This window comes from Pseudochaenichthys georgianus, chromosome 16 (genome assembly GCF_902827115.2).
Source record: "Pseudochaenichthys georgianus chromosome 16, fPseGeo1.2, whole genome shotgun sequence".
In the NCBI taxonomy this organism is placed as follows: Eukaryota; Metazoa; Chordata; class Actinopteri; order Perciformes; family Channichthyidae; genus Pseudochaenichthys; species Pseudochaenichthys georgianus.
This window is the reverse complement of record NC_047518.2, coordinates 22,722,834-22,745,108: the sequence shown is the minus strand read 5'-3', so window position 1 is coordinate 22,745,108 and position 22,275 is coordinate 22,722,834. Positions and strand designations below refer to the sequence as shown.

At 40.2% G+C, this 22,275-nt stretch overlaps 2 protein-coding genes across 5 annotated transcripts in view; both read left to right on the top strand.

Annotated features, from left to right (window-relative positions):
• The first annotated feature begins 349 nt into the window (after nt 1-349).
• On the top strand, nt 350-12,030 carry zfat (zinc finger and AT hook domain containing). Of its 2 annotated transcripts, none has more exons than XM_034103212.1 (24): nt 350-514; nt 1,466-1,624; nt 1,927-2,094; nt 2,285-2,419; nt 2,633-2,746; nt 2,878-3,000; nt 3,090-3,163; nt 3,375-3,445; nt 3,639-3,713; nt 4,044-4,192; nt 4,268-4,359; nt 4,525-4,673; nt 5,463-6,303; nt 6,825-6,951; nt 7,082-7,314; nt 7,871-7,952; nt 8,350-8,469; nt 9,538-9,711; nt 9,807-9,895; nt 10,028-10,166; nt 10,705-10,811; nt 11,215-11,302; nt 11,409-11,506; nt 11,590-12,030. In XM_034103212.1, the coding sequence occupies exons 1-24, from the start codon at nt 424-426 to the stop codon at nt 11,782-11,784; spliced, it is 3,693 nt and encodes a 1,230-aa protein (XP_033959103.1). In that variant the 5' UTR covers nt 350-423; the 3' UTR covers nt 11,785-12,030. The 2 variants fall into 2 exon arrangements, with proteins under 2 accessions (XP_033959103.1, XP_033959102.1); XM_034103211.1 differs by having other exon boundaries at nt 11,584-12,030.
• A 1,676-nt stretch (nt 12,031-13,706) lies between these two features.
• Nucleotides 13,707-22,275, top strand: part of mtbp (MDM2 binding protein) — a 29,803-nt gene continuing 21,234 nt past the window's right edge. For all 3 annotated transcript variants that reach the window (XM_071205835.1, XM_034103529.2, XM_071205834.1), the window contains exons 1-8: nt 13,707-13,867; nt 14,321-14,404; nt 14,511-14,584; nt 14,928-15,076; nt 15,214-15,272; nt 16,557-16,701; nt 17,230-17,344; nt 20,439-20,555. In XM_071205835.1, coding sequence (XP_071061936.1) covers nt 13,801-13,867; nt 14,321-14,404; nt 14,511-14,584; nt 14,928-15,076; nt 15,214-15,272; nt 16,557-16,701; nt 17,230-17,344; nt 20,439-20,555 — 810 coding nt within the window. In that variant the 5' untranslated portion in view covers nt 13,707-13,800. The remainder of the gene's footprint in view (nt 13,868-14,320; nt 14,405-14,510; nt 14,585-14,927; nt 15,077-15,213; nt 15,273-16,556; nt 16,702-17,229; nt 17,345-20,438; nt 20,556-22,275) is intronic.

Here is a 22,275-nt window from a genome sequence, read left to right as displayed (position 1 = left end):
CTGTCTATTTGCTGCATTTTAAAGATATGATATGAACTGTATTTGTTCGTAAACACCTTATGTTACATAAGAAAAACAATAATTACTCTATAGCAGACACACTGTGTTATTAACACAACTTGAACTAAGCATACACAAGTCTATGTCAACAGTGTTGAAGCCTAATGGCACAATTGGCAACATATAATATACATATACGTTTTAACCATGGCCAAAATGTGTTTCTTTGAGGAAAACTGAACTCCTAATTTGCTGCAGTTCCCTCCCTAGCCGAAGTTCAGTCCCCCCGCCACAGGGGGCGCTGCTCTGCCAGCTCTAGCGTCACAACAGAGCACTTCCGCTGGTTGGAAGGACTTGTGTGGCAGATTCGTCAGAAATGTCTATGTGCGTTGTATCATAAGGCTCTAAAATGTAAATTCAGTGATGGTATTTAGCTGTATATGCCGTAACACCATCGATAAATTAGTATTGTTTTGTTGTTTAATCGCTGATGAAATGGATGGACAAAAAGCAGGTAAGAACTTTGGCTAGCTTCAACTCGAATATGTGTGTCGGGTATTCATGTTAGTTTGGGCCAAATCAAAATAAACAAACGTGTTAAGTTTGTTTTTATTTATTTATTTCATTATTATCAGGCTTTTTTGTGATAAAGTCGACACGTCGACTCTACTGTCATTCTCGGCAGCTGTCATGACTGACGGCAGAAACTGTTGACTGTCGTCAACCCTGAATCTGTCACCGTTATATAATTATTATATTGAAAGTTTTGAGACAGCACCAAACTGTGTGGACAAAGATTGATGTTCGACCTTTATCTAAAAAGGAAAGACGTAAAGCTCATATTCTCATTTTTTTTATTTTTTATTAAATTGTTAATCATCAATTTAACAATAATCAAATACATATTACTATATTAAAGTTGTAATATTAACACGCTCACGGTATCGTTATCTGTGGATGGACACAGTAATTGTCAGATCAGATGCTACTTTCTATTAAAGCTGACATGTCCTAACAATTCTGAAATAACCTGTGCTGTCTATAAATGACATCCTCCATTAGCCTTCCTTATAATTTAATTCACATTCCCTCCAATTTTCTTGATGTTCTCTCTCCTTTTAACTTCTGTTACATGTACAATATAGACATTAGGCCTACAATTAAACACAAGAAAATGACAAATGTAAATATAAGCATCTGCAAAAACTAATTGGCAGAATGTAACACCTTAACAAATAAAGATGGCCTGAAGCAATGTTCCTTTTTTTGTGTTTGTATATTAGATGTTATGCACTGTCAAGCAAAAAAACAAAACAAGTTCTTGATAGATATCGCAGTTGGTTGAAGGGTTTAGTCTTGGGGGTATCAGAATGAGGAAATGGGGTACAATCACTCAAAAATAACAACATTTGCTTTATTGTTGAGAGCAGGCATTGACATTAGTCTTCTTTCCTGTTCTCCACAGCTGGATCTGTGTTTATGTGTCGGCTGTGCAACATCTTCTCTCCCAGTCGCTCTCAGCTGCTGGCCCATTGCTCCCAGCTGCACCCACAGCAGGAAGCCACTGATGACATCATCATTTCCCTGCAGCCCCTTATAGGAGAGACTGTGGAGACACCAGCAGGTCAGATTAGCATATCATTGCAAAAAAAACTATGCACATAATATTTCAAAATAATTATTACTTTGTTTAGTCATTTTTGAATGAATTTGACCTTGTTTAGGGAGATTACAATGAAGTTCTATGTCACAAGGCATTAGCTATTACAGTATATCCGACACAGAAAAAAAGATATGGATGGAGATGTACTTAAATACAAGTACAATAATGTCTTGTTGTTTCTGCAATCCTTTCATGGAATCAGTTCATTGACAAATAACCTGGTGTTGTCTTCTTATTTCTTCTGCTGTTATGTCGGCTCACAGAGAGCCCAGTAAAGAGAAAACGAGGACGACCAAAAGGCTCTACAAAGAAGACGCGCACAGATTTGACAGAGGACAAGGCGGACTCCTCCAGTTCTCTGAAGGATGATGTTCAAAGACAAGAAGAAGGGAATAAGGAGAAGGGAGACAAACAATGTAGCTCATTACAAGGTAGTCTTGGTCAATTGATATGTATCCCATAGTACTTTGTTCATACAAAAGACAAGAAGTATCCTATGCATGATAGAAGATTATTATGACCTTTAATTGTTTCAAGTATATGGTTTCAATTAGAGATTTTTGAAAATATACTACACAAACTGTTTTCCACCATTTACATTTTAACTTCTTTTTTTCTAAGGTGAAATACATAACGGTGCACTAGGGCTTGAATGTAAAGAATGCCACCGCTCATTCAGCAACAGACGACAGATCCTCAAACACATCTGCCTGAGGGATGAGGAGGAGGAGCAGGAGGAGGACGAAGAGGAGAAAAGTGAGGAGTTAAATAAATCAGCAATTAAAAAGTACATTTTGGAGTTTTTCAAAGTGACCACAGCAAGCATGTTTGGGATAATCTATTATTGGATAGATGATTAAATGTGTTCACTACAGATGTTGGGTAAAGGAACAGAAGAATACAATTTACATACATGAATTGTACTTGGTGATTTAGGTGATTATGCTTAACAGACCCAATACATTTTAGGGAGCGTCTCTGGTGGAGCGGGAGCTGAGAGTTCTGGGAGTTTGGATTCTGTTGGAGTAGATCCAAATCAAATGCAAAAAAATCCAGCAAGGGCAGGACTTGTGAGAAAAAAAGGTGAGTTTAAGTTCAGAACATGGTTTCTTTGAATGAATTATTCCTAGGATGGACACTAATTGCTAATTATGATGATTTGTAAAAGATGAATGATGCTAGCGGCCTAACCCCCTCTTTTTCTATGCTTGTAGACACGGGCAGCCTCAGATCCCCAAGAAATAACCGAAGCCGCCCCTCCAAAGAAGGAGGACTAGCAACAGGAAACAAGAAGTCTGTCATCAGCGTCGTTCTGACTGAAGATAAAACACTTCCAGGTTTGTCATAAACATTTTGACTAAAGACTGACTGGACTGCTTTATCAGAAATATTTATAAGAAAGACTTGTTACCTTTTAACTCAACAGGTGTTTCTAAAATGGTTCCAGTAGAGGACAATTCAGTGGAAGCAGATTATCTGGCAATCCAAGCTCAACCTCAGGTAAACTCAGCAAAACTGTAAAGTATGTAGCCTGGCAGACAGTGTGGATTTAATTTACGTAGGATAGATTTATTTATAAACTCTTAACAGTGTCACACTCTTGGTGTACAAGTGTCTCAGGGTTGTGTTTCTGTAGAAGGTTATTTAAAAAAAAAAAAAATCAGTCTTACATGTTAAAGTGTGTTTTTTTGTCTTTTATTTATTCTTCCAGGGTCAGACACAAGATCTTGCAAGTGAAGCCCCTTCCTGTGAGGGTAACCCTAAAACAGACCAGGAGCCAAGGTAGTGTGATGGAGAATGTCCATGTCCCCTACAATTGCATGATTGATGGTTACAAAGACACATTGATATAAGCTTGGTATAGAAAATCTCACAGAAACATGTTGTTATAAATAATGTTTTTAAGCTCCTGTTGTTTGGTGCTTGAAGCAGTCTGACCTTTAATGTACCCCTTACCTCCCTCCTGTTACTCTAGTTCTAACCCGACCTCCACAACAACAGCACCGAGCAGAGGCTTTCAGGAATATTCTATCAAGCAAGATGCAACCAAGTACTGTATGCATACTGTTTATTGAATGTATTAACAATGATTTTATATTATTGTCATTTTAGCTTTGGGGAATCCTGTGTAAAATACAAGCTACATACTAATGTGAATAATCTAATCTGACTATCTAACAAAATGCTTGCCTTGTCTATCCGTTAATTTGAAGAGTTAAGAGTATTCTCTTTCAGTATTGGTCATTTGCTTATCTGTGCAGCCTAGAGCCACAAAGGATGTTGTCTATTTTTTTCAACAACAACAAATTCACTGCCATGATAATAACTGCAAACTATACGTCAACTTGTAAATGTAATTTCCTTACTCTCTGTCTCCCAGTCTACTTCAGAGCCAGCTGAAGATCTTTGCCTGTGAGTTCTGTAACAAAATCTTTAAGTTCAGACACTCACTGGTCGCCCACCTGAGGACACACACCCAGGAGAAACCATTCCAGTGTCCTCACTGTGACTACGCATCGGCCATCAAAGGTAGATCAGTGTCAGTGTCCTTATTGATTCATCATTAAATTCATCATTTTATGTATATATATTTTCTCTTTTAAGCCAACCTGAATGTTCACCTGAGGAAGCACACAGGAGAGAAGTTCAGCTGTCAGCACTGTCCTTTCAACTGCCTGAGCCCAGGACACCTCAAGGTGCTGTACCAACTCTATTACAGATATTGATAATATTAGTAGCAAAGTGTTATATCCAGAGTATAATTATTATTAACACAACAGCTTTGAGACAATACTCATTTCAACACCCACATCAATTGTTATTCTGGGCGCAGCAGTGATTCTGTGTTTCTGTTAATGCAGGTGCACATAGAGCGGGTCCATTTGAAGGTGAAGCAGCACTGCAGCTTTTGTGAGAAAAAATACTCAGATTTGAAGAACTTGCTGAAACACATGGAGAAACGACACAACCTGAATGATGCTGCGGTCTACCAGAGCTACCAAATACTCAGGTTTGATTTAAAACATCTACATTATTTAAGATAAGAATAAGATAAGAAGTACTTTATTGATCCCAATTTGTGAAATGTTTGCGTTGCAGCAGCATAAAAAGACAAGGCATTGTATGTTAGAGAAATTAAAACACTAGAAATAAACAATCCAAAATGTAAATTCTCAATCAATCTCAAATAGAAATAAAATAGCATTACAAAAGTAGAAAATATACATGTTGAATTTACAGTAACAAAATAAAAAGCAGGATATTATATGTTAGAAAAATCTCACTCGTCACCGGCTTGAGCTTCAATATCAGGATACATGTATTTATAATCCTTGCAAGAATGGAAGTAGTCATCACATTCAGAGCATTTGGTACAACTAGTTCCCAGAACAGTGTCCTTCACATGCTTATATACAAGAGAGGCTGTTACACAGTCACACGATGCAGGACTACCAGTTCAAAGCAGTATTCAATGTTTAGTTTAGATAAGCTAAGGCCCACGTCAGAAATCATCATGCTTGTCATATGTCTATCTCCATAGAGGCTGAATCATCATGTTAATTGTTGTCACATAGCTATCGTATTCCTAAAATAGTGTGTCCTGACGCTTTCTAGGTAATCATACATCCTGTTACGTACACAGCTACATAGGGCCTTTGTTATCATGTGCTACTCTGATATTGGAAGAGTACATTCAGTGTTTTCCCAACATTATATATACATTAAGTGTGTAAGGAATGGAATATTTGTTTGTTCCTTTCTGTCACACCTGCCCTTCTAATCTGTTCATGTGGTCCAGGTTGAAGACCCGTCAGGGCCTCAGGCAGCTCCTCTACCACTGTCCCACCTGTAACCGACGCTTTAAGAACCAGCTGGAGCGAGAGCGCCACCTGTTGGTCCACGGGCCCCAGCGTCCCTTTGCCTGCCTCCTCTGTGACCACGCTGCAACCAAGATGGCCAACCTCGCCGCTCATGTCAGGAAACACCTCTTCCTATATGTGTGCTGCGTGTGCGATGGGAAGTTTGTCAGCTCCCAGAGACTGAAGAGTCACCTGAAAGAGTCCCACCTGGAGCTGGACCAGGGACAGGCCTTCACCGACTGCATCAACAACAGCTACTACCTGATACAGCCTGGGGCAGGCATGTGGGGGGAGGAGGAGCAGGACGATGTAGAGAAGGAAGGGCTAAGGATCGAGCAGGAGGGGGAAGATGAGGGCACAAGAGATGAGAGTAGAGGAAATGGTGTAGGAGAGGAGGAGTTGGGAGATGGCGAAGGGGGGCAGCCAAAAGTAGCAGCGAGCATAGATGTGGAGCAAGAGAAAGAGGAAGAAGAAGATAAATCTCAGAGTGAAACCACAGAAGAAGTGCAGGGTATGGAAAGAAAAATAAATGCACAGCAAAGTTCCAAAGAACAGCTTCATTCAGACATTTCTTCAGAAACTACAACTCCCATTGACAGACAGGATGAAGAAACAGCTGGGCAGACATCACAGGACAACACTGAGGAGGCGTGCTCACCGAACACCCCTCTCTTAAAGGAAAGTACGCAAGAAAACTCACACTCAGCTGAGGAGAACACACACACAACTGTGTCATCACCGGCCGCAGCGGGAGATGAACTAACTCCACTTTCAGAAAGGGTAACATAAATACAAGTACAATAATGTCAGCTAGCACATAAGCACATAACACTTATTTTCATAATGGATCATTTTGCCTTATTTGTCCAACAATCCAGACTCAAAGATATTACATTTAATATAATGTTTAGACAAAGAAGTTAGTATTTGAGAAGGCCAAACAAGAGAATTATGGTATGTTTGACCTAAATATCATTTGATGATTTATCAAATATCGAAATAGCTCCTGATTAATTGTTTTGTCGATGGAAATGACATCACTAAGGAATCCATCTCTAGTGCCTTTATGATCTTTAACATTACAAGGCTTTTTACAAATCTGTATAGGGTGTTCACAGACAATGTTAACACTCAAAAGGTAGTATGATGTAGTCTTATAATTTGTTATTGAACAATTTGTTATAATGCGTCTGAAATATTTACTTATCTTAGAGGAATTCTACTAGGTCTTCCCATCCACTCCTGAACTAGCAGCTTCGCTCCTGGCAGTCTGAGTTGTAATCTTTGTCCTCTGTCGGCAGGTGTCGGAGGTTTTCCATCCGAATGCGTTCGAGCAGGTGTTCTCATCTCTTCCGAAGACTCGGCTCAATATGGAGTCTTTCCAACGGCTCAGGAAAATGTATGGGGACCTGGAATGTCAATACTGTGGTGAGAAGCTGGTTTTGTTTTATCCTGTTATTTAATTAGTTTCATTTCACAATATAGTATATTATTATCTATTACTTACTAATTCCTCTATGTGGCTTGAGTGTTTGATAGTTTCTTTTTTGCTGCATAGGTAAACTGTTCTGGTTCAAAGTCCACTATAACATTCATGTGCGCACACACACCAAGGAGCACTCACATTACTGTTCAAAGTGCAGCTACTCGTCCATCACCAAAAGCTCTTTGAAGCGGCACCAGATCCAGAAGCACAGCGGCGTGCTGCTGCCCTGTTCCAACCCCGGCTGTAAATACACCACACCTGACAAATACAAACTCCAGGCCCATTTGAGGACCCACCAGGAACAGGTAGCAAGCCTTCACTATACTGGATACAAAAGTTAATATTGGAATCTGAAGCTTTAATCATGGGTAAAACCTTAAGTGTTCACTGTGTGCACAATGGTAGATGCGTATTTTGACCATATCATAGTTGTTATGCATATAACTCCAAGCTGTATAAACTTGAATGCATATTAGATTTAAGCATATTAGGTTATGTGTATTTGTGTAATGAGGGAGGGTGTGGCCTAAGGAGAACACCCAATATCAGGGTGCATAATTATTAAGCAACTCTTTTGTCTCATGCACAATGGGCCCAATATCTGCACACATATGTTTTCTCCTAGGAGAGCCTAAAGCTCACTTGAATTTTTTTTAATATTCAGGTTTGAGGTTTATTCATATTTTGGATTGACCGAAAGCACTGTACTGGTTCAATAATAAAATTAATCCTCAAAAATACAACTTTCCTAATAGTTGGGCACACAGTGTATTACCGATTACTTCTGTGAAGGATGCAGACATTGACGATTGATTTCTCTTGGTGGGGTTTGTCATGTTTTTCTCTTGCTGTTCATTTCAGGGAAAGAGTGCAGCATGTCCCGTCTGCCACAACAGCTATCCAGAGCACAGACTGAAGCACCACATCAAAACATCCCACCCCGGTAAAGAACACACAAATACAGTATATCTACAGATATAGACACAAAACATGTTAAAACATTTTTCTCTTAAAAGCGTTAATTTTCAAACCTGTCGCTTTCAACCTAAAGCATTCGACTCACATGATTCATTCAACAGCCATCTGATATTTTGAATCTCTGATTTCAAATTCTCGATGACAAATCATGCAATTTTGTAGATTTAATAAAAACAACAACATGTGTTTCAAATCCACAGTGGGTTGTAGGGCTCAGAGGGTTTAATCAGTTTGAGGGTTAGTTTGCTGATTCTACCCTGCACTTAATAGCACCTAACTGAAATAAATATGAACTCACATAACCAAGTTTATTAACATTTCCGAGGTTGCTTTTTCATTTTGTGTGTTGATGTGTTGTACAGATGCACTGCCTGTGCAGGGTAAAGGACTGATGGTGCAGCGCGCAGAGAAGTGCCCCTACTGTGAATCCTACTTCCTAAAGAACAGCAGTGACTTCCAGCGGCACATCTGGGCCCATCAAGGTGCGATATTCCTTTACCTTTAAACCAGGCAAACACACACACACTGCACAAGGATGGAGAAACACATGCAAAGTGTTTCACTGCATGATTAATGTGTGAAGTGAGCTTCTTCCATCTGGTTCTTTCCTCCTGGCTGCCCTCCAGGAGGATGGACTACTAGACAAATACACACTGCTCACATTGTATACAAATAGAAACTCTAACAAACTAAATGTTCTACTTGTATGCTGTTGACAAAATCAGACATTATTTTTTTCAGTTTTGAGGACTGTTTTTCCTTCCAAGGATAGTTTGTTAAAAAACAACTCTTTTGCTAGACCTTATGTTAAATATCTTAAATGTTATATTTATCTCGGAACCTAATGAGTACCAATGCCTAATGACTATGTGGTTGCTTAGCTGAAGTTATTTGATACTCAAACCATGTCTTAATTAGCTGTGATGTTCAATGTTTTGCTTTGAGGAAGTGAATTGTTCATATCAGCCTCTTTGTCTCTTTACCTACCTCTTTAAACACTTGCCTACCTCAATGATCTCGCTACCTTGAAGTTACATCCCAGGCTGAGGATGTTGGCAGACATAAATCCAGCACAGGTGTTGATGAAGGTCTCAGTGAGCAGAGCCAGTTAATCAAAAAACACCTTGCAATGCATTATGCTCACTATGTTCTTCAGCACTTTTATCTGACTTGGTTTTCTTCACACTTTCTCCCACCATCCTTGAGATGTTGCATGTCCCACTAAAGAAAACTTGCCCATAAGCATCACAAACAATCCAGTCACAAATGTAGTCTTTGTCTGTAAATATATGTTGCTAATTGTTATGTTATTCTAATAAACTACATATAATGTAAATGCACTCATAAACAACATTTTTAATTAAAAAACGTTCTGTCTTATTTGGAGCAATATTACTTCAAGGACCAACATTGAACAGAGTGCATCTGTAAGACCTCATCAAATACCATCTTGATTTGAAACACTTTTATATCCCCTTGACTCTATAAAAGTCATGTTTTTGGAATATTGTTGTTGTCTCATGTGGTTATTCTTTTGTTCTGGTGTGTAGGTGTGAAGCCGTATGTGTGCGGTGTGTGTGACTATGCGGGCCGCAGCAGGAGTAACCTGAAGACTCACATGAACCGACACAACACAGAGAAACGTCACCTCTGTGATCTGTGCGGGAAAAAGTTCAAATCTAAAGTCACGCTCAAAAGCCACAGACTGAGCCACACCAATGAAGGTACATATTATTTGTCTATTCATTGGAACAGGATTTTTTAGAAAGTGAAAAAGCGATGATTGATAAAAGGAGAATCATTTTTTATGTTAATTCAGGGAAGCGTTTTCAATGTTCTGAGTGCGACTTCACCTCGGCCTCCAACCCGTCCTTGCTCAGACACATGGAGCAACACGCTGAGTTTAAGGTTGGAATAACACACAAGCATCACTCCAGATGTCATGTTCTTGTTTTGATAAAAGGATTGAGAAGATGTTTTGAAAAGTCAAATTTATATTTTTTTAATCATGTCATATCTGGTTTTCTTCTATCTTTGTAGCCATTTCGCTGTGCACACTGCCACTACTCCTGTAACATTGCAGGTCCCCTGAAGCGACACTACAAGATAAAACACCCGGATCAGAAATATCAGAATGCCGGACCTGGACTGCCTAACCCCGATTCTCTGAAACAGCAAGGTCAGAACTCTGCTCTCATTCTGCCCTGTCGACACTTTTCATGTTGTTTATAGTCACATTTTGCCAAAGTAGGACACTTGTACTGAGTAAAGACTTTAAAAGTGTTGTGGTGAAGACTCTCAGGAGCGAGAATCTATTTTGTGCCAGGAGAAAAATCATTAAATATTACTTAATTCCTGCAGCAGTACAAAACAAAATGCTTGTTCAGCATAACCTAAAATAGCGCGTGTGTGTGTGTGTGTGTGTGTGTGTGTGTGTGTGTGTGTGTGTGTGTGTGTGTGTGTGTGTGTGTGTGTGTGTGTGTGTGTGTGTGTGTGTGTGTGTGTGTGTGTGTGTGTGTGTGTGTGTGTGTGTGTGTGTGTGTGTGTGTGTGTGTGTGTGTGTGTGTGTGTGTGTGTGTGTGTGTGTGTGTGTGTGTGTGTGTGTGTGTGTGTGTGTGTGTGTGTGTGTGTGTGTGTGTGTGTGTGTGTGTGTGTGTGTGTGTGTGTGTGTGTGTGTGTGTGTGTGTGTGTGTGTGTGTGTGTGTGTGTGTGTTTAGGGGGTATGAAGTGTCCTGAATGTGAATTTGTTTATGGCACCAAGTGGGAGCTGAATCGACACCTGAAGAGCAAACACAGGCTGAAAGTGGTGGAAGGCACCTGGGAGGTAAACAGTGTTCCCTTACACAGAATAGATACATTGAAACAGTTTTTTAACGTTGCTCTGAGGATTGGCTATGATCGTCTCACCGCAGGTCTGTCACATTGGAATGATTATTGCAATTTTGGACATACATTAAACGCCTCCCGGAGGTTATTCTATATTGACATGGGTGCGCTCTGATTTTTCTCTTTAGCGCCACCCTTGGGTCATAGTTTTCACTTATTGTATGAAATATTTTAACAACACAAAAGCTATTGTTTCTGTCCCAAAATGATACCAAAATGTCAGGAGCGGGGAAAAAAACGAAAAACATGCCAGCTCAATCATGTTAGAATGTAGTTTATTTATTCATCAATGTCAGTATTTTCAGGTAAATGCAATCCCTGCCTTATCTATGAATATTCAGGTTGGGGAGACAGTGGAGGCTCAGTATGTGTCTGTGGAGGATGAAGAGCAGCTGACAGAAGTACCTGAAGAATCCCTACATGACAACGGTAACCACAGCAACAGTGATAAACAGACAGTAGACACAAATCAGCCGACATGCTTTCATATGAACTTTGTGACACGTCACAATAAATGTGTGTTTTCTATGTTTAGTTAATATCCAGCAGATCACTGAATACAGTTCAGAGACTCACAACGCCGTCACCTCCATGGTCGCCATGGCACCAGGCACTGTTACCGTCGTACAACAGGTAAACAACATCTCATCACATACTCAGGAAATCACGAGTGTTTACAGCAAAATGTTGATGTCGAGCTTTGTCTGAAGTTGCAGGTGAATGATGAGCAGGAAGTGGGGGACTGCAGAAACCAGCTGATGGTGGTGAATGCAGATGGGGGTCTAACAGGAGACCAGGTGATGGTGGTAGAGGACGCAAATGGCCTGGAGGCTCTGACAGTCCTCACTCAGGGAGAAAACACTCACCACTACATCGTCTACGTCCAGGAACACACTGTAGAAATCAACTAGGGATGCTAAAATGTCATCATCTGTTGATCCATCAGTGTTGTGGGGATCAGTGAGCATCAGTAGATCACTTTGGAAAAGGGAAGTTACAGAAAATGTACCAGTAAGCAAATACAATATGGATTTTTATCATGATTAAGATCATTTCAGTTTTATGTGTACAAATGAAAACTATAAGTACAATAATTGTTTCTATTATTATGTGACATATTTTGTATTTACAAAGTATATTTAAATAAAAAGCCTGTCTTGCACTGCTCAATGCTCCTGATTGATTTTATTTCCTTAAAATACAAAACAAAATTCCAACGTATAACATTCATGAGTTATAGCATAAGTTCAGTTATTGCTCTAAAATATTCAGAAATGATTGAAATGTTAGTAAAGTAGTAATAAAAAAGAATTTACAAATTGCCATTTATGAATGATTTGTTATGAACACCACGAACTGTAAAACGTCAAAAAAATCTTACACCAGAAACTAAGTACAAAATGCATTATTTAGACAGTATGTGAATTCTGTAATTCAGTCAATTTTCATATAAATGAGATTTTTCTTATTGACCTATGAATGCCATTTTCATATTGTATTGCAGCCAAGAGAGCATTTAGAATTCACAGTTTATTTAATTGTGGGTTTCGATGTAGAGTGAATGAACTGATATGATTGCAACGATTTCGATGTGTTCACCCGTCTGTTCGGGATCATGGGCCCTTTCTCATTTCATCAAATCCCCCTCCTCGACTCCTCGGTCCTCCGGTAGTGACCTGGAAATGAATTTTAGCGCGCCATGTTGAAGGAAATCTCATTTCTCTAAATGCACTTCGAGGACCGAGCGTCGAGGAGGCTCTCTGGAGGAGCTATAACCGAGGATACACTGATGGATCCTCCACGGTCCTCCACGGCTCCTTCATGGATGCATTTCCGGCAACAGAGATGTTTCAAAGAGTCGTGACGCACGGCCGGACTTATCTCAGTCAATGACAGCTCTGCATGCATCCCCTGGATATTATTTTATTAACTGCTTTCATCGCGACGCGATGTTTACAATGAGAACAGCTGTGAGGTCCGTGCAGAAAGCAGAGCAGTGTGTTAAATATATATCATTCAGTATAACAGGCCTACATTACTCTCTGTATTTGTTTAGTAGATATCTACAAACAAAGAGTCGATATTTTTCTAAAACCATTTAGTGCTTCACAATAAAATACACAACGGCTGTAGCCTGTTTTAGGAGCTGTATGTCCGTGTGTGTGGTGTAGGTGTGTGTGGTACAGTGTGTGCATAGATGCAGCGGACAGACAGGTCTCAGTTGGTTTGGTGTCCTCTGCTTACTTTTAATACTTGTAAATACAACTTTTGGCCCGTAATTTATTTCCCTCATTGTAGCGACCAGAGGGGAGAGGGGGGGGGATATATCCAGTCTCTGATAGTGTTACGTTATTATGAGTGCTCTGTTTGATTCTGAAATTGTATATATTTATATAAATATATACATATATATGTGTGTGTGCGTGTCCGCATCTGTAGCTTGTTATTGTCTCATTATACCGCACTGTGAATGAATCAAAGTAAAATTATATAAGTCATCATGAACACATCTGTCCATCAGACAGAGGGCTGCTGTGCCTTCTGTCATCATTAATGGACGTCTCTTTAAAATGACCGCTCAGAGGAGAGGAGTTCTCATTTCTCTAACCGCCTGCTGCTTCCCCTCCTCTCTCCTCGGTTCCCCTCCTCGGCTCCTCCGCTCGCATCTCCTGTGGGCGGGACTAAGTATCGAGGATAGGAGTCGAGGAGGGGAGTTCGAGAAATGAGAAAGGGCCATGGTGTTGTTCAGTCTCAGTCCAGTAGGTGGCAATGGCGCGTCTGGTGTCAACATCCTGTACTTTGTATATGTTACAGAAGAAGAAGAAGCGGTGGGAAATGTGACAGTGCGCGAAAGGCTGTTGTTCACAATTGGACGATATTTTAATACAAGCTAACATTATTAGTGAAAATACTGATGCTTACACGACATGGACCGGTACGTTTTGATTGTATGCTTTGGGCAATCTGACGAAGAGCTGGCAGAGGAGAATACATGTAAGTTACTTTGATATAGTCTAAGCTGCAACTAAGTTGAGTTAGCCAGTGGCTTGAAAAGTGTTCCAATACATGTAGACACCTTTATCAACAACCACACATGAGTTAACAACATATAGTATCTGTAAATATCAAGGCTACATTTTTAACTGCTTGTTTCAAGAAAGTTGAGTCACTTTCTGGCTTATAGCGTTAAACATTTAAGCTACACAGTAAAAACAGTCTACTGTTTACAGAAGAAAGGACAATGTGTGACGTAATTTAAGTCTTAAAAGTTGGTAACTGACAGGAAATTGAAGGAGGAAATATGTTACCTGCATACAGTGCCGTTTTCTTAGATTGCAGTATGTAAATTGACAATGGGTTAACAGGAGGTGCAACAACTTGCTTATTTTAACCTGCAATTTAGCAGCAGTTTGCTTGTGATAAACCCTGAACTGTCATTGTTCACAGGTCTGGAGTCAGTGAAACAGATATATGACAATCTTGTGGACATCTCAACCCAGGACTCAGTCAGAGGAGTCTCTGTATTTCCAGGTAAATTTAGCACTTTGGGCCTCTTTCACCCTGTGTGACCTCCAGACATAAGATATGTTATTTCACAACGTTCCTCACTTCTGTATTTCCTCTGTACACTTCCCAGCTTGTTCTCTCAGTGGCAGCCCATCAGTTCAGAGATGGCACTTTGCTGTGCAGGCTTACCAAGGAGTTACGCAGGTGAGACATGTGGAAAATGTAAAACAATTTGACCTTAAATGTGGTTCATGTTGAAAGGAACTGGACACAAATGCCTATGTGGCATAGCCTTTCTTCAATGTGTGATGCAGTAATTGCTTGTGAAAAGATAAGTAAAGTATCAATTGTTAAAAAAAAAAGGCTGTTCATGATAATTCAATCAGTTTTCAAACTTGACATGACTCATGACGTGAGTGAGTGCTAAACATGATACCTTTTGTAGTCATTTCATGGTCATAATCATATGGAGTGCTCCTGTCTTGGAAGGTTATGTGTCAGCCATATAAAACAACCAATGTTACCTTCTGACTCTCCTGTTTTGTAGTTTTTCAGCTCAGACTGGGAAGAGCTGGGGACAGGCCATCAGAAAACTGACAGTGAAGAGGAGAAGCTTTCTGCTGTGGAGTCATGTCTCAGCTCTCTGAGAAATCAGGAGGCATCAGACCAAAAAGCCGACCAGCCGTCACCAGCAGAGTGAGAGACAGATACAACCTTCCTCTTCTTTATGATATGATATCTTATGTTCATGTGTCTCAATGATTCAAGCTCCAGTTGTTACATTTGTCCTGTTGGATTGCAAGTTATTTTCTGATCTGATCTTTATTGAGCAGGCTGTTGGAAGAGGCTGCTGAAGGACTGCATCTCCTGACAGACAAACTTCCACCTCCAGGTACTGCTGAGCACTCACTTTCTTTAATTACTACACCTTTCTTAGCCGCTATGAGTTGAGTCATATAATACAATAGTAACAATTGTAACTTTGGGCTCAGTCGGTACTGTGTGTAGTTGGAATAATACAAATACATGAACATTACTTTTATTCAATGAATTAAAAGGAACACTCTCCTCATCTAAGAGGTTGAATCCAAAATGCTTTCTCTCACAACTTGTCAGATGATTTTGGTTGTTGTGATGAAAAGCAGGGCTAGATAGTTTCCCTTTATTTTTCTTTAATGAGGAGAACAACAAATGTGTAGTTTACCGAGGTGCCAACAGTGCAAGAAGTTAGTTTCTTGCACAAAGCAATATCTAAAAATGAGAGTGTTTTATTTGCAAAAGTTGCCTATAACATGTTTTAACGAAGACAAATTCCTCAGCTGTGTTATAGGGATCAATTCCAATTTCAAGCAATTAGGTTTTGAAATCTGTAGAAAAGGTGCTACCCTATTCTATTTAATAATAGGCACTAACTGCTGGGTACATCATTACTTCTTCACATTTCTGCTCTGTTAATTTCTTAAAGAGCATTTCTTAGCACACCATCTTTGCAGGAGTTCAGGAACAGTAACCTTTCATTTGTAGCTGCCCAAAGAAGCTGAAGTCACTACTGGCTTCCCACTTAAAAAAACATGGTGTCGATCCAGGGACCGGGTATGAGCCTCAGGCTATCTCCCTTTCAATATGTTTTAGCCTGACCGCTACTGCTTAGAGCTAGAAAACAAATAACTCCTGGAAAAAAACTGGTGTATTTTGTCAGATAGTTAGTTAAATGTTACATTCTGTTCTTGTATATATCATATTATATATGTGTATATAGACATCTTGCACTATTTGTATTTTATTATATATGTTGCATCGTTGGAGGAGCTCGGGTCCACATATTTTCATTGCCTTTTTTACACTAGCTTACAGTATGTGCATAGGACATTAAAACCTTTGAATCAGAGAAGGAGAAAGTGTTGAGAATGTGGCTACATTTGATTAATCACATAACTAATAACCTAATGTCAACGTCATTGAGCCACTGTCTATGAGCTGATCTGTATGTCAGATGTGAGAAATCTTTGTCGGGCTCTTTGCGTTGTCCTTTGTGTGTATATTCCGTTTATTATAAAAATGAATAGAAACAAAGAAAAATGATAACTTATCAGCCCTTGTTGAATCTGTAGAGACAAAGAAAAGACAGTACATATTTAATGTATTCCTCTGTGGTTTGTCTCATATCCCCCCCCAGGTAAAGCCCTGCTGGATGTGCTGGTGCTGGGCTCTACAGAGCAGGCCCCTCCTGTCAAAGGCCTGCTGCCCCTGCTGGGAGCCCTCAAACACATGTCCTGCTGGCACGCTGCTAAGATCACTGTTGTCACACAGCACACCACGGGGTGAGGAGACGAGAAATACTCAAGCCTTACATTTTTTCAGAGCACAAAGAATATGATGAAAACACATTGAAACGATCCAACACACAGGAACCTTACTAACGTCATTGTATTAACAGGATACATTTACATTGACTCGGTTTGGTTGTCAACTATAAGTTAATGGTGGTTTGCCAAAAATAATAACTTGATGAGGATTGCAAAAATGGCAGAAAATGCAGCAGTGTTGTGCGAATTTGCAGATATTATTATTTTTGCTCCCAGTTCACCACTAGGGGGCGATAGAAGAGTAACGATGAGCAGGTGTCAATTACAGTAGGACTAACGCCTGAATAAACTAAGAAACATTTATACTCCCTTTATTTAATGGCAAAATAGCTTCAACAATTATTAATTATATCTTGTCGATGTATGTGCTTAAGTGGAGGTTTGTCAGGACTATTTTTCCATTAATTACTGGAATCGTAAATAAAAATCCCATGAGTTCCCCTGTGCTCATCATTGAGTGATTGTTTTCTTTTCTTTTTTCAGGTGGCAGAAAGCAGCGTCCTACCTGAGTGCTGCTCTGGTGGAGCCCGCTGCCTTGCACAGCTGTTTGGACCACAGAGAGCTATGGAGGGGGGGCCTGGTTATCAGAGAGAAGAAGGTAAGGACCGTAGTTCAAGAAATGAAGTGAGCATGTGAAGGGACATCCAGGGGACACATTTCTTTTTTTGCATTATTTAGTCTTGTCTTTTTGACTTAAAGGGGACCTATTATGCAAAATCCACTTTTTCATGTGTTTTATACATAAACATGTGTCCTCTCTGTGGAAAGAGATTCTGAAAGTTTCAGGAAAAAATATTTGCTTTTTGGCTGGTGTAACCATTAGCCAATCACCAACCAAGGTTACCTTATCACCTGAATCTCCTCCTAGAGCACCATTGTGTTCTTTTTAACCAAATATCTCTCAGAGGGGCGTGGGGAGTGGCTCCTTACTTTCATCTAAAGCAGGGGTCACCAACCTTTTTTAGGATGAGGGCTACTTTCAAAAAATAAAACAAGTCGGGGGCTACTTTTACTCCTCTTTTTATTTTTTTTGGGAATGTATATATTTAGCACATTTTAACATTATTATATGCTTACCTTTAACCTTTGTGTGCTGTTTGGGTCTGTGGGACCCGTTTTCAGTGTTTACTAAAAGAACATGTATTCAATTTAATTATTTTAACCTGCTTTATTTGGGGGTGGGCCTCACATCATCTAGGGGGGACCTCACATCCTCGAGGGGGGTCCTCACCTCCTCCAGGGGGGACCTCACATCCTCTAGGGGGGTCCTCACCTCCTCTAGGGGGGTCCGGGGGCATGCACCCCCGGGAAGATGTTTTTTAAAATGTTGAAGTGAAATGCATCAATCTGGTGCACTTTGAGCACAAAATGAATTCATGGATACAGCTCTCAACACTCATATGAAAGGGAGCTGTATACTTTTCAATACTCCAATCATCTTTAGAATATTATCACAACCAATACCAAATCATTTAAACTTGTTTATTCTTATCTTATGTTAGCATTCTTTCTTTTTATTTATGCATATTTTACTAATCATTCCCCTTTTAAACAGTTTTTTGTACTGTCCTATAGTACACATTGGAATGATTTCTTACTTTATCTATTATAGATAAAAGTGTGCTCTCCCTAGCTCTCTCTCTCTCTCCCTCCCTCCCTAGCTCCCTCGCTCGCTCTCTCTCCCTCTGTCTCGCGTCTCGCTCGCTCACAGAGGTTGTTTGCTCCTCCGTGGCGATGACGGCTTGCACTAAAAAAAAAAGCAGTCACTACATTGTGCACATTAGGACAGTAAGAAAGGTGCACTACTTATTACTGCAAGAGCAGCTGGTGGTAAGGACCTCAGACAACTTCAATCTAAAACATGCTATTGAGACAAGTGCCGTCAGTTTGAGGCTTGATTGAAGGTCATTCCAAGACCAAGGACCATAATAAAAAAGACTCCTTTTTCCAGCCTCAGTCCGCACAGCAGGAACCTGGAACCGTATCCAGGCACTGGATCTGAGGTTGTAAGAGTCACAAACTGGAGCAAATCTGGCACATATGTACAGTGGAAGCTTACCTAAAATGGCTTTATCCATTAATAAAAACCAATGCTGCATCCTACGCATTCTAAGTGAGGGCCATCCCGTTAGGCTATACAGTTTGCAATGATGAGTTCTATAGGGTGCATTTGATATATAACGCAGTGCAGCAATGGGAAATGGCAATACCTGGCTGGTCCCTGTCAGAGCCGACACAATACCATGTACCGACTTCACTCTGACTCGACCTAGCTCAGAGTCAGGTGTACTGGACTTGGCTTTAGCACCAACAGACAGGCTGTGAACCTTTTCAAAATAATAATTGTAATTTAATAAAATGAAGTAGAGAAATAGAAGTATGTGAAGGGGCAGTAACGGTTTCACTGCTGATGGAACGAGGATGGATTATCACTTATAATGCTCTGCAAAAAAATCAAGATCACCTGGAACACCTCAGTGTTGTTCTTGAGGCTGAATGGGAAACAAATTATTGCAGCCATGCTCCTTAATCTTGTTTTGGAAAGTGATGTTTAAAAAAGGTTTTGTTAATATATTCTGGTTTCCACGCCATTTTCGCCATGAATTGTTCTTTATTTCCTATATTCCTGCAAGTAGCTTTACACACTGCCCTTTAGTGTCAACGTGAATAGGCTCAGGTGAGTTGATAGCATTTTTTTAGTTGCAACTTTGGAGATTTTTTTTTCTCATTAGGCTGAAACTCTTGCTGCTGCAGTCGTTTTCTGCCTCTGGACAGAATTGGCCAATTTTGTGCTATTCTTCCAAGTTTCTCTGGAGAGAATCAGCAATCTGTTTCACTGTGGACTTTCCCTTGATATTTTGTCATGGAAATAAAGTTCAAGAGGCTCAAAAAAGTATGTATTTCTGAGGCAAAGGACACATATGACAAAAGGTTTGTTTGATATTAAGTTGATTTATTTCTGACTCTTTGTCTCACATAACGCTTCCAAAATGTAATGATATCATATTTAAAATAATCAATTGCTGTTTTTGTTTTATACCTTGAAAATGTTTAAAGCAGAATTCATATTTTTTCGGCTATTCGGGAGTAGAAGAGAAAGTTCTAAACGTTACATTTTAAGTAAAGTTAGGGCCAACTGGCGACACTATTGCATGCTTGAGAAGAAGTTTTCTCTTTTCATCTTCGAGCTTTGAGTATGCTGAGGGCAGCATGTAGCTTTTCCTTCACAAAAGTGACCTTTACTAAGTTACTGCCCTCAGATGAAAGTGGGCTCTGGCAGTCAGTCAGTGAAGACTTCACAGTTGGAGAGCCGTGGAACAAAGAACAAAATCCCAAAGGAAGAAATGCCTGTCTGAGAACAACCACCGCCATTTACAGCTGTGTGTGTGTGTGTGTGTGTGTGTGTGTGTGTGTGTGTGTGTGTGTGTGTGTGTGTGTGTGTGTGTGTGTGTGTGTGTGTGTGTGTGTGTGTGTGTGTGTGTGTGTGTGTGTGTGTGTGTGTGTGTGTGTGTGTGTGTGTGTGTGTGTGTGTGTGTGTGTGTGTGTGGGTGTGTGTGTGTCTGTGTGTGTGTGTGTGTGTGTGTGTGTGTGTGTGTGTGTGTGTGTGTGTGTGTTGTAACATAATTGATCAAAGTCAAATGAAAAAGAATGTCCACGATATGACCTTTTTCCCCTCTGTGTGTTTGCCTCAGTATGTGTCAGAGCTCCGTTTCGATGGCTTTTCTCTTCGCTCTTCATCGCAACACAAATCAGGGACCAATCTCCTGCAAGCTCCCGACACCACTACAGACCACAAACTGCAGTCTGAGGTGAGTCCTAACCCTGATGTTTAATTGAACCCTAAGCTCATGAAATGCTTACTTTGGGAAACAGTTCATACTTGAATCAGACTGTTGCCATCCTCTTATGCTCAAGTATGTGTGATAGCTGGCCTGAATATCCGAGTGAATTTCCCCTTGTTTCACGGGGGTGTATTTTGTTTTGTTTTGCCTCAACCAATCAGTAGCAAGAGACAGAACCGCCCAACCTGCATTGATCAAAGCAACATGGAAGATGTTATTATTGTTGCTAAGTGTGGGTCCCCTTTTGGTTTGGATTGTGCATCGATACATCCTGCCACTTGTTTCACTTTTTTTAACATTTTCCATCTCATCCACATTTGGCGCCTTTCTTCTTTGTTATTTTTCATGGGTGTTCTTAACAAGAAGATATCTCCACTCCAATCCTACAAAGTATTGATTTTTTAAGGTTGAATGTTTCTCCCACTCGGTGTGAACAACAACAGATCTATGTGAATAGCTACACAAATTGGAGACGTGGGCAGTGATCCAAAGGTCTGGACAAAGCTGCATCTCATTTAACATTTCCAAACACCTCGGGGAGCAAAATGATCGGGTTTAATTGTCAGACAACTGCATTGTGGTTTCAAAAGTCCAATTGTGTGCCTCATTATTTCTTGCTTCTTCCTCTGTGACAAAGCTTTGTTCTCCTATGTGCCAGCAGTTGTCTCAAAGTAGCAAGCAGTCGGCCCGGCCCTCCATCCAAGTGTTGTCAGTGAGGAAATATTATTTAGAGCAATACAATGTGTTTGTTAATCTCTACAGCTCAAAAGATGACAATGATGATGTTATGACTGTGTGTCGGTGTTCCTACAAACTTTAGTGAAGGTTTTGATTGACAGGATGTTGAGTAGCTAATGAATGAATTTACATTTAGAGAGAACTGCACTCTTAACCCGAGTTCAAGCCACATCTTACCCCCAAGCTAAAGAGTTGAATGAGCTGCACAGAGTCCCGGCTCCTAATGATGTTCTGGTAGCTGGAAGGAGATGAGTTCCCAAGGGTCACTTCCTGGTTGCCCTTTAATCAAATATAGGAACCTGTGAATGAAGGACCATCAGTCAAACATTCAGAATTTAATCTGACGGCCCATGATGACCTCGTAGCCACAAACCAGTATTTTAATATAGATTCATCATCTCTTCACGGAAAGCCAATGCCCAAGGGTTTAACAGAGGTTCATCTGTCAACTGCAGTCACGTCGCTTCCCAGATTTCCCCTCATCTTAAGTCCATCCATCTTTCACCAGACTTTAGAGATGCACAAATCTATCGGCCACCAGTCGAAACCAGGCAGTTGTCAGCTTAAAGCCATGACTGATGACTGGCTGATCAGTTTCATGTATCTGATTTCTTGCTGGCCGAATTTACACATGTGGCTCTATGATGGAAATGGATACAATCATAACAAAAATAATGGCTCTCAATAATCACTTATGATCCATTAAAGGGTGTCTGTGGTAGGGCTGCAACGATTTTGGGAAAAAATCTAATTGCGATTTTTCTGACAAATATTGCGATTACGATCCGATTTGCGATATTTGTTTTTAAGCGACCCAATAGAAGTTTATTGTAAAATGCGGCCATATCTCCGGCTAGGAAGGTCGCATCAACATGCTCCTGTCTCTAGCACCCCCGCAGCCCGAGCTACGAGGGAAAGAACAAAACTTACATGAGACTTCCGTTGGGTT